The 13,448-nt window shown below is 44.1% G+C and overlaps 1 protein-coding gene across 7 annotated transcripts in view; it reads left to right on the forward strand.

Annotated features, from left to right (window-relative positions):
- The window catches only part of ASAP2 (ArfGAP with SH3 domain, ankyrin repeat and PH domain 2), a 202,472-nt gene that overhangs the window by 107,945 nt on the left and 81,079 nt on the right, over positions 1-13,448 (forward strand). For 4 of the 7 annotated variants that reach the window (XM_073022767.1, XM_038006536.2, XM_073022765.1 and 1 more), the window contains exons 4-8: positions 3,403-3,477; positions 5,077-5,126; positions 7,982-8,111; positions 12,677-12,762; positions 13,325-13,414. In XM_073022767.1, the coding sequence (XP_072878868.1) occupies positions 3,403-3,477; positions 5,077-5,126; positions 7,982-8,111; positions 12,677-12,762; positions 13,325-13,414 (431 nt within the window). The remainder of the gene's footprint in view (positions 1-3,402; positions 3,478-5,076; positions 5,127-7,981; positions 8,112-12,676; positions 12,763-13,324; positions 13,415-13,448) is intronic. The other 3 variants (XM_038006539.2, XM_007971531.3, XM_007971534.3) reach the window with 1 other exon arrangement.

The following is a 13,448-nucleotide window of genomic DNA, read 5'->3' on the forward strand; positions in this document are numbered from 1 at the left end:
AGCTCTGAAGGAGGGATTGGGGCAGGCAGAGGCTAGGAGGCAGTGGCAGGGAGCAGGGGATGCCATAGCCCTAGTTCCGAGAAGGAGCAGTGAGGCCCAGCTGAGGCAGTGAATGTGAGAATGTTGGGAATGTTGGAGGACGGGTCTGCGTACGTAGGGTTAAGACCTGGAATTTGTTGAGAAGCGTGCCGCACGGCTGGGTGGCAGCAGTGGGGTCAGAGATGACTCTTGGGTGTCGAGCAAGTGAGGAGGGTGGGAGGGAGGACTTTGTAGGAAGGAAGAGCGTTGGAGGAAACAGAGGTGGCTCCATACTTGGGTACTTGGGGCTGTCTGCAAGGGTCCTTGCAAGTAGAGGGAAATGTGGCCCCTGGAGGCGGGGACTATGATGGAGTTGCATTCCTCACTCACCTGCCTGGCTGCCAAGGCTGCCAATGACAGTGGAAATCTAGGTGTGCTTGTTGTTGTAGGTTACTCATCTACATGGCCTTCTGTTTGTCCTTGTTCCATCCGGTCGTCCCGGAAGGAACATCGCCTTAAACTGTGCTTTTCAGGATTTAAAAATTCAATGCTTAAGGCTGATCTTAGCAAGTCATAGCTGATGACATTGTACCTTGGAGGAAGGCCAGGTACATGAGAAATGTTGAGTTGTTTAATCCTAAGGCAAAAGTTCCCCAAAAGGGTTATTTCTGAAATGACAATCATTAATTGATCATTTATTTGGCAGAATTGGCTGTGGATGCAGATGTTATTACACACCTTACCAGTGTTTTCCAAGTACATTTCTATTTCTAATGGAAAATTTAGGCCAGGCACAGTAGCTCGTGCCTGTAATCTCAGCACTTTGGGAGGCCGAGGAGGGCGGATCTCTTAAGTCCAGGAGTTCAAGACTAGCCTGAGCAACACAGTGAAACCCTGTCTACAAAAAATACAAAAAAAAAATTAGCCAAGCCTGGTGGCCCGTGCCTATAGTCCCAGCTACTCAGGAGGCTAACATGGAGGATCCCCTGAGCTCAGGAAGTTGAGGCTGAAGTGCCCTCCAACCTGGGTGACACAGTGAGACCGTGTTTCAAAAAAAGAAAAAAAAGTTTAGTACACTGAATGGTGTATAAAAATCGGATCCCATATTGCCTTACAAGTGGTGTCATTTTATCTTCCTATTTAAGATAATTATACTAGAAATAAAGCTTTCCTTTGCTCAATGGTATGAATGAATACACAAGGCCCCAAGTCCCTCCTCTTGGCCTTCTCCTTCTTTGGGCCTGTAATCTAGGAGCCCAGAGTGTCACAGAAGCCACAGGGGCCCAGCAGTGGGAACTGGCCATTGGGTTGATTCAGGGGAGTGCTCCAAGCCTGGGAAGTGTGAAAGTGGGTTTCGAGCTCATTTTCCACTTGAGGGAGGGAATCTTTTCAGGCTCAGGGCTCTGGGTCTGTATCTGAAGGCTCTTTCTGAAGATTTGCATCTCGAGTTGAGTCGCATTTGAACTGCTGTCATGGAGACTTGCTTGCTACTCATGTGCCTGTTGGTTAGGAGGCTTCCATTCCACCCAATTTAATTCATGCGGACAGTGTGTGTCCCCACTCTCCTGCCTTCTTGCTTCAGGGAGAAGAATGGGGGTACCAAGGCTCTTGGCCTTCCTGTTCCTATTTATCTCCTTTCCCTAGCGACACCTCCCCACACACACCCTCACTCACACACCCACCCACACCACCCCCCCGACAATCACACACCTCCTCACAATCACACCCTCACTCTCACATAGTCACATCCTCACACTCACATGCCCCCCACACAATCACACCCACTCATATCCACACTCAACCACTCTGAACACACAACACATGCAGTCACTCCCAGTCACATCCACACTCAACACACACAACCACACTCACACCCCACGCAATCACTTGCTCACATCCACACACTCTCAACCACACTCAACACACACCCCATGCATTCACACCCGTATCCATGCTCACCCTCACACCCTCACAATCACACCCCCCCACACACATCCACACTCACATAGTCACTTACATCTTCACTCAGTCACACCCTCACAATCACACCTCCCCACACACATCCACACTCACATAGTCACTCACATCTTCACTCAGTCACACCCTCACACACACCCTCACACAGTCACATTCACAGTCACCCCCAACTCACATCCACACACACCCCCTCACACGGTGCAGTCACTCCCAACTCACATCCACACACACACCCTCACACGGTGCAGTCACTCCCAACTCACATCCACACACACACCCTCACACAGTGCAGTCACTCCCAACTCACATCCACACACACGCACACCCTCAAACACATGCTCCCTCACACACGCATTCATTCACTCACACACACCCTCATGTGCATTCACTCATACTCAAGAGACAGTCACTTACACCCTTACACACCCACTCATGTGCCCACACTCACACCCCCCACACACATCCACACACACAATCACTTCCACACACAATCACACCCACCCACATCCATACACAATCACATTCACACATCCTCACACAATCACACCCTCATAAACCCACACACACTCATACATAATCACATTCACATACATCCATACTCACACAATCACTCACATCCACACAGTCACACCCTCACCCATACACAATCATTCACACGCTCACATCCGCACTCACACAATCACTCACATCCTCACACAATCACACCCTCAAACAGTCACTTAACATGCTCCCTCACATACCTACACGATCACTCATACCCACATTCAGTCACACAGATCCTCATGTGCATTCACTCTTATACTCAAGACACAGTCACTTACACCCTACACACCCACACTCTCCGTCATACACACTCATTGACACTCTCCCTCCCCAGCACACACACATTTCTTTTATCATTCGCACCCAGCATTCACTTGTGTGCCTTTGCAGCAGACAGAAGACTTTGCCTTTTTTCCCCCTGTTTGGAGCTTGCTGTGGAGACTGGGGCCTGGGGCCCAGAGCGCCAACCCCAGTACAGCCCAGCTTATGGGTGGAGCCGTGATTGAGAGTCAGAAGTGGGAGTTCCTTTTATCCCAGGCTTTTGATGTAATTCTCTCATTGACTGTTTTGAAATATTTTTTCTTCACTGCAATGATTGTTTCTTTACAAACTTTATAGCATAACAATATAAGATTGTTACTGTGAAAAATACACAGACTTAGACTTTTCATTTGTCCTCTATTCATTTGTAAGATGAAATTGTTCCAAAGAATGTGTGACTGAATAAGGCACAGTACCTGCCCCAGCCAGGTTTTGGGTGGAGGTGAATCATTATCGAATGTTCTCTCTAATGTCCTTGCTGTCCTTACTTTAGATTCACAAGGAAGCTGAATAAGAATCTCCTTTTTTGTTTTTGTTTTTTAGATTCAGAATATGAACAACATAATCTCCTTCCCTTTGGACAGTTTGCTGAAGGGGGACCTGAAAGGAGTGAAAGGGGTATGACATTGACACTGTGACACAGGGGGCAGCTTTTAGACCACGTAGAATCACGGTAACTTGGCCTGCCAGGCAGCAGCCACGCCAGTACGTTCTCATGGGGACGACAGGATGGCTCTTTTATCTCCGCTTCCTCTGGTTTGCCATCTTGGGACCACCTTTCAGCCAGAACGGTGGTGACTTTTGGCCTTTCTGGCCATCCTGTTGGTGCAACAAACTTGATGAGGGGAGGAGACTGGGAAGGGAAAGAAAACTACTATTTTAGAAACAGTAAAGAGTTTTGGTCCCTCCAGGGAGGAGGGAAACCTGTGGGAGAAGTTGGGCTTTCTAACTGGCACGTTGCCCATTTACCACTGGGAAAGGATCCTAGCAAGTGTGTATTTTCCTGCTGGGAAGGTCGCAGTCTTCAGGCATGAGCTGACTTCGTCTCTCTGTCCTTCAGAGGATGTTGGCTGTTTAGGACATGCCTAGCCACCATAAGCACGCAGGCCGGGAGCTGTTGCGGGGGCAGTGGGCAGGGCTAGAGGAGTGTTTGCTGGGCAGCCTGCTGCTCCTGCCCACCGCCAGCCCTGACAGACATGCACCACGAAAGGGACATGAATGTGGCTGCCTTCTCGGGAGACTCAAATTCTTTGGATCTGCACATGATTCCTGGGTCCCATTTCCAGGACCTCTACAGAGGCCTCGCAGGGTCTCCTTCACAGAGTGTGCCCGGAGAGAGCTGTTGAGACACATTCCCTATCGAGCCTTCAGGGGCTCTGAGAACAGGTCAGCGGAGTTAGCCCAACTCATGGGCGGGAAGGCATCCCAGGCAGAGGAAAGGCGCAGGTGCACACAGGGGGGCAGGACTCAGCGCTGCATGTCAGGCTGCCAGGGTGCAGGAGGAGCCAGTTCGTGCAGGGACTTGTATGCCAGGCTGTGGCACTTGGGCCTTACCTGAGGCCATTGAAAAGCCAAAAAGTAGTCATCAACAACAACAACAACAACAACAACAAAAAGATTTCTGACTCCCTGAAGAACCCCTTTGAAAGGAGCATAAATAGGTGGGGACCATTTGATAGAATTTCTAGTGGCTCAGTAGTTTTTGAGGCAGGCTTTACCAGAGCTTATGAAGTCCTGAATTGCAGACGAAAGTGCAGTAGGAGACCCCAGGGGGATGTAGTGACCTTTCTGTTCCTGTCATTGGGCTTAAAGCAGGGTTAGATGTGTCGAGATTCATCTATCAATTAGAGTTCCTTTCTTTTAGAAAGACATCCTGAAATATTTGCAGATTAAAGGTTGTCTTTCAGGGTTTACTTTCAGATTAGGCCCAGGACAGGGAGTGGGACACAGGTGACATAAGGTGGCCCATGAGTGTCATAACTGGGTGGCAGCACCTTGCTTTTGTGTGCATTTAGTATATTCTATATTATTTTAAGAGAAAGAAAGGAAATGCCACCGAAGGTCTACTTAAAAGCATTCTTTATTTTTCACGGGATTGCATACGTCATTTATTGCAGACATTAATGCTTCTTTCAGGGCCAGTACAGGGATAAGTAAGTTTATCTTGCACAGAAGTGAATGATTAGCCTCGCCTAATTTATTACTCTTTGTTTACAGGATCTGAAAAAGCCTTTTGATAAAGCTTGGAAGGACTATGAAACAAAAATGTGAGTGTTCTCGTTTTTAAAATTACATATAGGTAATTTGAGATTCCAAATTCAAACCAAGCTCTTACTGCTTAAAGGGATTGTCTAAATAAACATTAATCCAGAAAAGAATTTTTATCAACCATGTTGTTGTGGTTCGTTTTGATGACAGATGTGTTTGGTGATGCTATCTTCTTCTTTTAATCTGTTTTCCTCCGTTCCTTTGTCTATGATGTCATAGTGGTTATGGGATGTTATTTTCAGGAAAGTTCATTGAGGGAAGTTAAGACCAGTTTCTCTCAGGAGGTATTTCTTTCTGTTTTTGTTTTTAAACACTTTGTCCATTCTGTTACTGTTTTTGATAACAGGGCAGTTTTCAGACTTCGTCTTCCTGGTGATTGGTGAAAACTACTTAGCTTTGTATCTGTGTTTCTCTGAAATACCAGTTCCCTTGGTTTTTAGAAAGAGGGTTCAATACCTGTCTCCTTCAGATGCATCTGCCAAAAAAATAACCTGAAGAATGGAGAATTGATTCTTGGATGTGACCTATGGTTTCTACAAGAAATAGAATTGGTTTCCTGACCTGAAGTCAGCCAATAGACAAGACTCTGTTGGTTGACTCAGGCAGTTGTAACTTCCCCAATCACAATTTCCCATCCCTATTGTAGAGAGAGTCAAGCTACAGGGAATTGATCAAGCAAGTAATTGTGGGGGGCATAATGGCTTCAATTATTTTAAATACTGGAAAGATACGAAATATGGTGGTGTTTACTCTGTAATCTCTGTGCCTTGGGTAATGTTGAGTGTTCTGACTGGAAATAGAAACTTTCATATGAAGATTTCATATGAAGCTATCTGGTAAAGTAAAAGGTGTTATGAGGAAGTCATTTCAAATCTAAGTACAAGTATTTCATTAGGTTGTTTGGTTAAAAAAACAAAACAAACAAAAAACAAAACAAACAAACAAACTAGCCCTGGATATCTTTTCAGTGGGGAAGGATCACAAAGCTCAACTCAGTGAGCCCCACACCTTTGATACCCCTTCTATCCATGGGAATCTTACATTTCCATACCCGAGGTTGCTTGGCCCTGAGTTCTGGAGTTTCAATGATGGTGTGCATTCATTCAGAAGCACAGGCAGGGTGTTGACTAGAGAACCCTGCAGGTCCGTTCAGCCTGGGGAGGCCCCCACCTGGGATCCCTGGTCTGTCAGCATCCTCGATCTGTGTGCCAGTTGGGTGAAATAAATGGGAAGGGACCAGTGGATTCCTGCTTTGCAGAGGGAAAACCAAGAGTCAGTGGTTTCTGCTGGTCAGCCAGTAAGAGTAATTGAGCCAGGAGGCTGCTTTCCCACTTCACTCAGCCGCACTTGCTGCCCTCTCCGTGGCTGATGGGAAATGGTACTGTGTGTGACTAGACCAAGGGCAGAACGGGCTTTCTGAAGAAGAGTGCCTGAGAGAGTCGTCTGGTTCTGAAAAGAAAAGGTTTGGAAGGAGGATAACATCAAATTCTGTAAAACTGAGACACACATGGGTAGAAAGGGGACAGAATTCCTCATAAAACCCTAGAATTTAGGAGGAGGGAGCAGTACCCTTTAAACTTGAAGTAATTGTAGGATAAATAAAGGAAGTAATTTTTTATTAATGTGGGAGATTCATTTATCCCAAGAGGTTTAGTGATATGTAACAACCATAGTAGGTTTTAGATGTCTTTTAAATTCCTGGGAAAATAGTCCCATACCTGATTATTAAGAGAAATGACCAGTGTCTGGACGGTCTGTTGCCTGTGAAGGAGTGTCAGGGACACCTTGGAATTGTCTAATTCTAGTCCCAGGGACCCTCCAGTCACACTTCCTCCCAGATGCATAAACTCATTAAACATCCCTCCCCAAGGGTCTCCTGTGTGTGTATTTTTCACTCATTCACTCCTTCACTCCTTCAAATTGTTGAGAACCTACACAGTGCAGGACACACAGAGAAATGACATTTCTTGCCTCTTCTTAAACACTCTAGTCCTCCTCACCCTAATGACAGGGAACCCTCTGGAACCCCGCGTAGCCCATTTCATCATTGGATGCCTTTGAAAGAACATGCTATTTGGGTATTGTGGTGTCTACTTGAGGCTCTACAGAAAGAGCTGCTTCCCTTGTCTTCATGGCAACCCTTTCCGTTTTTGAGTGCTTTCTGTTGGTTTTGTTTAGTCTCCTTTTCTCCAGAATAAAAACTTATGGCTATTTCAAGCCCACCTTAGCAAACATGATTTTGTGGCTCCTTTTTACCGTGGTGACTCTTTTTTGGATGTGCTTGTTGGTCAGCTTTTACCCTGAACTGCACACTCGACATTTACATAATACAGGTTAGGCACGAGATGAATGTGGAAAGGATAATTAAGCCAACAGCATGGAAAGGTGGTTGATCGTCTTCTACGGTGATGAGCAGTGTTGCAGGTCAAGGCAGAGAACTGGTGTGGCTTCACTGAGTGAGGAGGTGATGACAGAGACTAGGGAGGAAGTCCAGGAGGAGAAACAGTGGGTGGGGAAGAGTCAGACAGTGCCCTTGGGTTACTAGAGGGCAGGCAGGCTCCGAATGCTGATGCCGAAGGAACCCTCCAAGCCCTGTGCAGACTTCCCACCTTCTCTGACCCATACCTGACTCAAAGCAGGTGCTTAGGAAGTACTTGCTGAGTAAGTGGGAAGGCCCAGCTTGACATCTTCATGAGGACACCCATTTTCCTTTTGAGGGAGTTAAGAGGCTGCCTGTGCTGAAGCATGTGGTGAGCATTGGTCTTGCCAGGCTGGGTACTGGGGCGGCTTCAAGGCTGTCCCATTGAGTTCCGTGCCAACAGGCATCTTGATTTATCCTTGCTTTCACACGTAGAACCAAGATAGAAAAGGAGAAAAAGGAACACGCCAAGCTCCATGGGATGATTCGGACTGAAATAAGCGGAGCGGAAATTGCCGAAGAGATGGAAAAGGAGAGGCGCTTCTTCCAGCTGCAGATGTGCGAGGTAAGGTGGTGGCGAAGGCAGGTCCTACAGCCCAGGCTGTGCCGGCTCTGCCCTCACCTGTGGGAGCGTCTCACCGATATCTGTGGCTTCAGAGAAAACGCCACATGCATTATTGGACTCCCTTTGCCCCTGTGTTGACATTTCTTTTACTAGGGAAGTGCTAGTTTCCTGGAGGGTAGAATTAGATTACTTTAACACCAACATTTTCTTAAAAGTAGAGAAAAACCACTAAATGTATAGAATGTTCTTTCTGGCCTCACATACATACTCTTGCTAAAATACTTATTCCTTGGGTGTATTTAAATGAGATGTCTGAGTTCCCTTGTACCAGTGGAGTCAGTGTCTGGCTTGTGGGAGGGTGAGAAGTCAGCTGAAAACACCATACAGCGATGACAGACCATGGCCTGTGTCAGTGTATGTGAGTGAATGGGAAGCCAGGTCACCCGTTTGACTTCCTCCTAGACCTCACTTGCTCAGGCGGGGGCACTCATCCAGCCTGAAGGCCCAGGTGGCCTGGGGAGCGTCTGTCTGCTCCACTCCATCCCGCAGCCTCAGCCCATCCCTTAGAGGGAGACAGCAGGATGGACACTCTCAGAGCATTTCTCCGAGATCAGAGACCATGGATCATGAAGGCCTTTGCTCACAGCTTTTTTATTTTTGTGCCTTGCTTGCCAGGTATGTGTATACAAATGGCACATGGAAACAGCTGCCACCTCTGCCTGGGGTTGGTTCCTCCTGGCAGTGCCAGCGAAGCTCCTTTGCCCTGGATGGCATTTGTTTCCCTCTCATAGTGGTGCAAACTTAGGTTTCAAATATACAAAATGCATGGGTGATGTTTGTAACAGGCATTGAAACTGGCATTGACCAGCTCTTAATTCCCTCTAAGCAATCAACAGCAAAGCTAATCCAGAAGGCACTTTCTGATTTTGGAATGTATGTTTGTTAATTGCAGCAGGAGCTTAACCTTTGTAAATACATATATCTTAGAAATGTATTTAAATGAGTTTTTATTCCCAGAGCAAGCTCTTAAGTGGTCAGCAGAGGAGAATCAGTCCTAGGAATCAGGGTGGCGGTTGAAAGTTAAGTCCATTTTGTGTAAGGTTAGAATATCTACTTATCTTAGTCTGTTTTCTGTTGCTATAACTGAATACCTGAGACTGGGTAATTTATAAAGAAAATAAATTTCTTTCCTAGTTCTGGAGGCTGTGAAGTCCAAGGTTGAGGGGCTGCATCTGGTGAGGACCTTCTTGCTGGTGGGGACTCTGCAGAGTCCTGAGTCAGTGCAGGATATCACATGGTGGGGGCCTCACAAGAGACAGCCAAACTGGCTTTTTAATAAGATACCCACTCTTATAATTGTCCCACTCCCTCAGTAATCCATGAATGGATTAATCACTCATGAGGGCAAAGCCCTCATGACCCAGTCACCTCCCAAAGGTTCTACCTGTCAACACTGCTGCACTGGGGGCCAAGTTTCCAACACGTGACCTTTTAGGGGACACATTGAAACCGTATCACCACTCCAGCTCTTTTGGTTACTATTTGCACCCTTTTACATTCAGCCTGTGTACATCTTTGAATCTGAAGTGTATCTCTTATAGATAATATAGGTAGCTGGATCATGTTTTTCTTATCAGATTGACAATCTCTGCCTTTTGATTGGATTGTTTAATCCATTAACGTTGAATGTTACTATTGATATGGTTGGATTTACTTCTGTTCTTCTACTTTTTTTATGTCGGTCTCGTGTCTTTTGCTCCTTTATTCCCACTTGACTGCCTTGTTTTTCATTGAATGTTTAGAGATACTCACTCGAAAAACAAGCGAATATTTTTAAATATTCACTTGATGAAATGAATTCTCAAGATAAAGCCTTTAATTAAACTTAAAGTGTTCTTGTAGATAGGAGAATGGATGTTTTTATATACATTTTTTTTTTGTAAACACATATCATATATAGTATAATAGGTTGCATTCTCAAAAGAAAAACACGTATGTATAATACCACCTTCCTAGCCTACCTCATAGAGTGGCAGAGAAATCAGCGAGATAGCATGAGACAGGGACTAGGAAACTGCTGTGTGTTATACAAGCACAAAGTATTTTTTTTTCAATCCTCCTGTAAGGATATTGTTTCTAATTAAGTACTGTAGTAGCGTTTTACAAACAGTCAGGGTGAAATTAAATAGTAATGTTTTACAAAGGATGAATTTGGAAAGGGGTATTTGTGTTCAGGTCATGCTGTTTTTGGTTAGTAAAGTGGAAATCTATTTATCTAAACACTTTAAGACTACTTAAAATGCATACTGAAATTTTGAAATTCAAGTAGTGTGTGAAGGTCGTAGCCATGACTTAAGGAGTAACTGGGTTCCCCACTGGCTCTGTCGTTGCTTGCTGTGGTATGTGAACCTTGCGCTGGTTACTTCTTCTCTTCTGTGTCCAGGTGAATTGATCCTGTGAACTGACTAAGTCATTTATTTTAATGGAAATACACTGTATAGATGATGCCTCTAAGGCATAGACTTGAGCCATCTTTTGAGCAGTCCTCAGGTAGTGCTGGGTCCTGGCTCTGCAGAGCTGGCACTTGGAGGGGTCAGGCACTAATGTCTCACAGTTGAGTGAGAGCTGTAGTATATGCATGCATAAAAGCAGAGGTGGGCTTATCTAACAGTAAACTCACAGTTTTCACAGGAGAAGACATCTGATGAAGAGTGTAGAAGTTGGCCAGATAGTCATGGGCTGTGAAGGCCTTTCTTTCCATAGGTGAGAAAGATCATTTGAAAAACAGTTCCTTGAGAATCTAACTCTGAAGTGAATTAGATTGCCTCCATTAAAATCATGTTAAAAGGCTGGGCAGGGTGGCTCACACCTGTAATCCCAGCATTTTGGGAGGCTGAAGTGGGAGGATTGTTTGAACCCAGGAGTTCAAGACCAGCCTGGGCAACATGGTGAGACCCTGTCTCTACAAAAAACAAAAACAGACCAAAAAAACGTGACTTTAAAATTATTTGACTGTTTCCGCAAACTGAAGTTCTCAAGCTTTAAGTGCTTGTTGTTGTTTAGGTGTTTAAAATTTTAGTTGCCCAGGATCTAATCTAGAAGAGTGGCTTTCAGGCTTTTATTTTAAAGCTGTGGAGCCCTTTCTTCAAAATTCATTTAATAAAGAAATTCAGTATGTCAAATAGGTAATAGAGACCTTCTGTGAGTGGAGAAGGTGTGAGAGATCCTCTGTTGCTGTTTGTAAAAATAGTATATGCTTTTTAAGAAAATTGGTTAATATAAGAAAATATATATAAAAGGAATTAAAAATTGCCCCCAAATTTTACTTACCCAAAGATAACCACTTTGACATTTAACTAAACATCTTTACATGTTCCTGTGTATACATTCAAAAAAATTTGTATAAGTAGATCTTTCTCTGCTGATGCTTTATAACCTGTTTTCACTCTCTAGTATGTTGATGTCCATGTCAGAAATTGTGGGTTTTATTGGCTTAGTGGCTGCACAGTATTTTCTGTATGGATGCACCATATGTTAATGTTCTACTCATTAGGTTTGGGCTGTTGCCATTGTTTACTTTTATAAACAAGATAGCAGTGTATCTTCTTTTCTGTTCATCTTTGTAAACTTTTGTGGTTATCTTCTTAGAATAAATCCCTGGGAGTAGAATTTCTAGGTCAAAATTTAAAAAGTTGATACATTGCCAAATATTTAATAAATATCAAAGAAAGAGGGAAAGAAGGACCTCTGTATAGGTAGTTGTTACAGGCAGAAGGACAATTTGTAGCTTACAGTTTCACAGCAGCTTTCCACCTCCTCCTTGGGCTGCAGAGAGACCTCAGTGAGCATCTGAACTTGGGTACCCCTACCCCACCCCCACCCATCGTTTACAGCTGATAGCCAGGGCATGAATCAGCCGCTTTTCCAGGGGACATTCCATCTCAGAGATCGTCTCCTGACAGCGGAGGAGATGGGGACTCATGAAGTCCTTCTATTTCCTGACACTGGTTTGGTAGCTCCCTGAGGCTTTCTGATATCTTCGTGGTCACTAATGAATTCTCCAAGTTAAAAATAGCTTTAATTCATTTCAATTAAACTTTGTTTTTTTCTAACAATCACATGATTTTACGTGTAAGGAAAATGTCTCAGGACCAGAGACACAATGCCAAGCATCTCAGCTACAATATGTTAGCAATTAGTGTTCTTAAAGAAAGGGACCTTGGGAAGAAGTATGTTTGAGATGGTTAGAAATCCCATTTATTTGAACCGTCCATAGTCTTCCGTGCAGCTAGAGTGAAGATTTCTCCTAGCAGGCTAGGATAGACTGTCTTATTACTAGGAGTTTTTGGCACTTAAATATTTAATTATCTGACTGTCAGATAATTCATATGGCCCCAAAATAAAGAAATGGTTACGGAATCCAGGAGATACTAAGTGTCGATCATGCACTCTATGCATTGTGAAAGATGCCAAAGAAGTACCAGAAATCATCTCAGTCCTCAGAAGCTCCTTTTAAAATCATATTCTGCTTGCTTTTGTGACATTTCCTTTTCATTTTTCAACAGTATCTGCTGAAGGTCAACGAAATCAAGATTAAAAAGGGAGTGGATTTACTTCAGAATCTGATCAAATATTTTCATGCCCAATGCAAGTAAGTTCTTCTTTGTTATGATGTTATCTTAAATGTTTCTTCATGTATGGCAACTTCTGGGAGATCTATAGATAGCTCGTAGGAAATAAACACTCGCGTAGAAGTCTGTAGTAAAGGGAATGAGGTGTTGACTCATGCAACAACATGGGTGAACCTTGAGAACAGACAGAACAGAGACAAAAAGCAGATGAGTGATTGCCGCAGCTTGGAGGAAGAAGGAAATGAGAAATGACTGCTCACAGGTATAGGATTTCTTCGTGGGATATTGAAAATGTTCTGGAAGTGAGTGCTAATGATCGCACAACTTTGTGAATTTACTAAAAATCACTTTAAAAGGATGAATTTTATGGCGTGGGGATTATATCTTCATTAAAAATAAAAGCATATATACAATATAAAAAATCTGTAGTCATTGCCAAATATATTTATTTTTGACTCTTTTTTAGAGGGACAAACTAATTTGACCCATTCCACAACTCTCAAATGTTTGTTAAAAGAGAAATGATGTGGTGTTAATGCAGTGTTTTAAAATAAGAAAACACTTTTATATATTATCCTGTAGAGCCGACTGTGATGAGCAAAGGAAGATGTTAGTAGAGGAGGAGGAGAGAATTCCACCTGCAGGGGCTGCTCAAGTACTCAGCTTTGCCATGTATGTCAGTACTTCAGTCTGACCCACGTCTCTG

The sequence above is a fragment of the Chlorocebus sabaeus genome, chromosome 14 (genome assembly GCF_047675955.1).
Source record: "Chlorocebus sabaeus isolate Y175 chromosome 14, mChlSab1.0.hap1, whole genome shotgun sequence".
NCBI classification, from domain to species: Eukaryota; Metazoa; Chordata; class Mammalia; order Primates; family Cercopithecidae; genus Chlorocebus; species Chlorocebus sabaeus.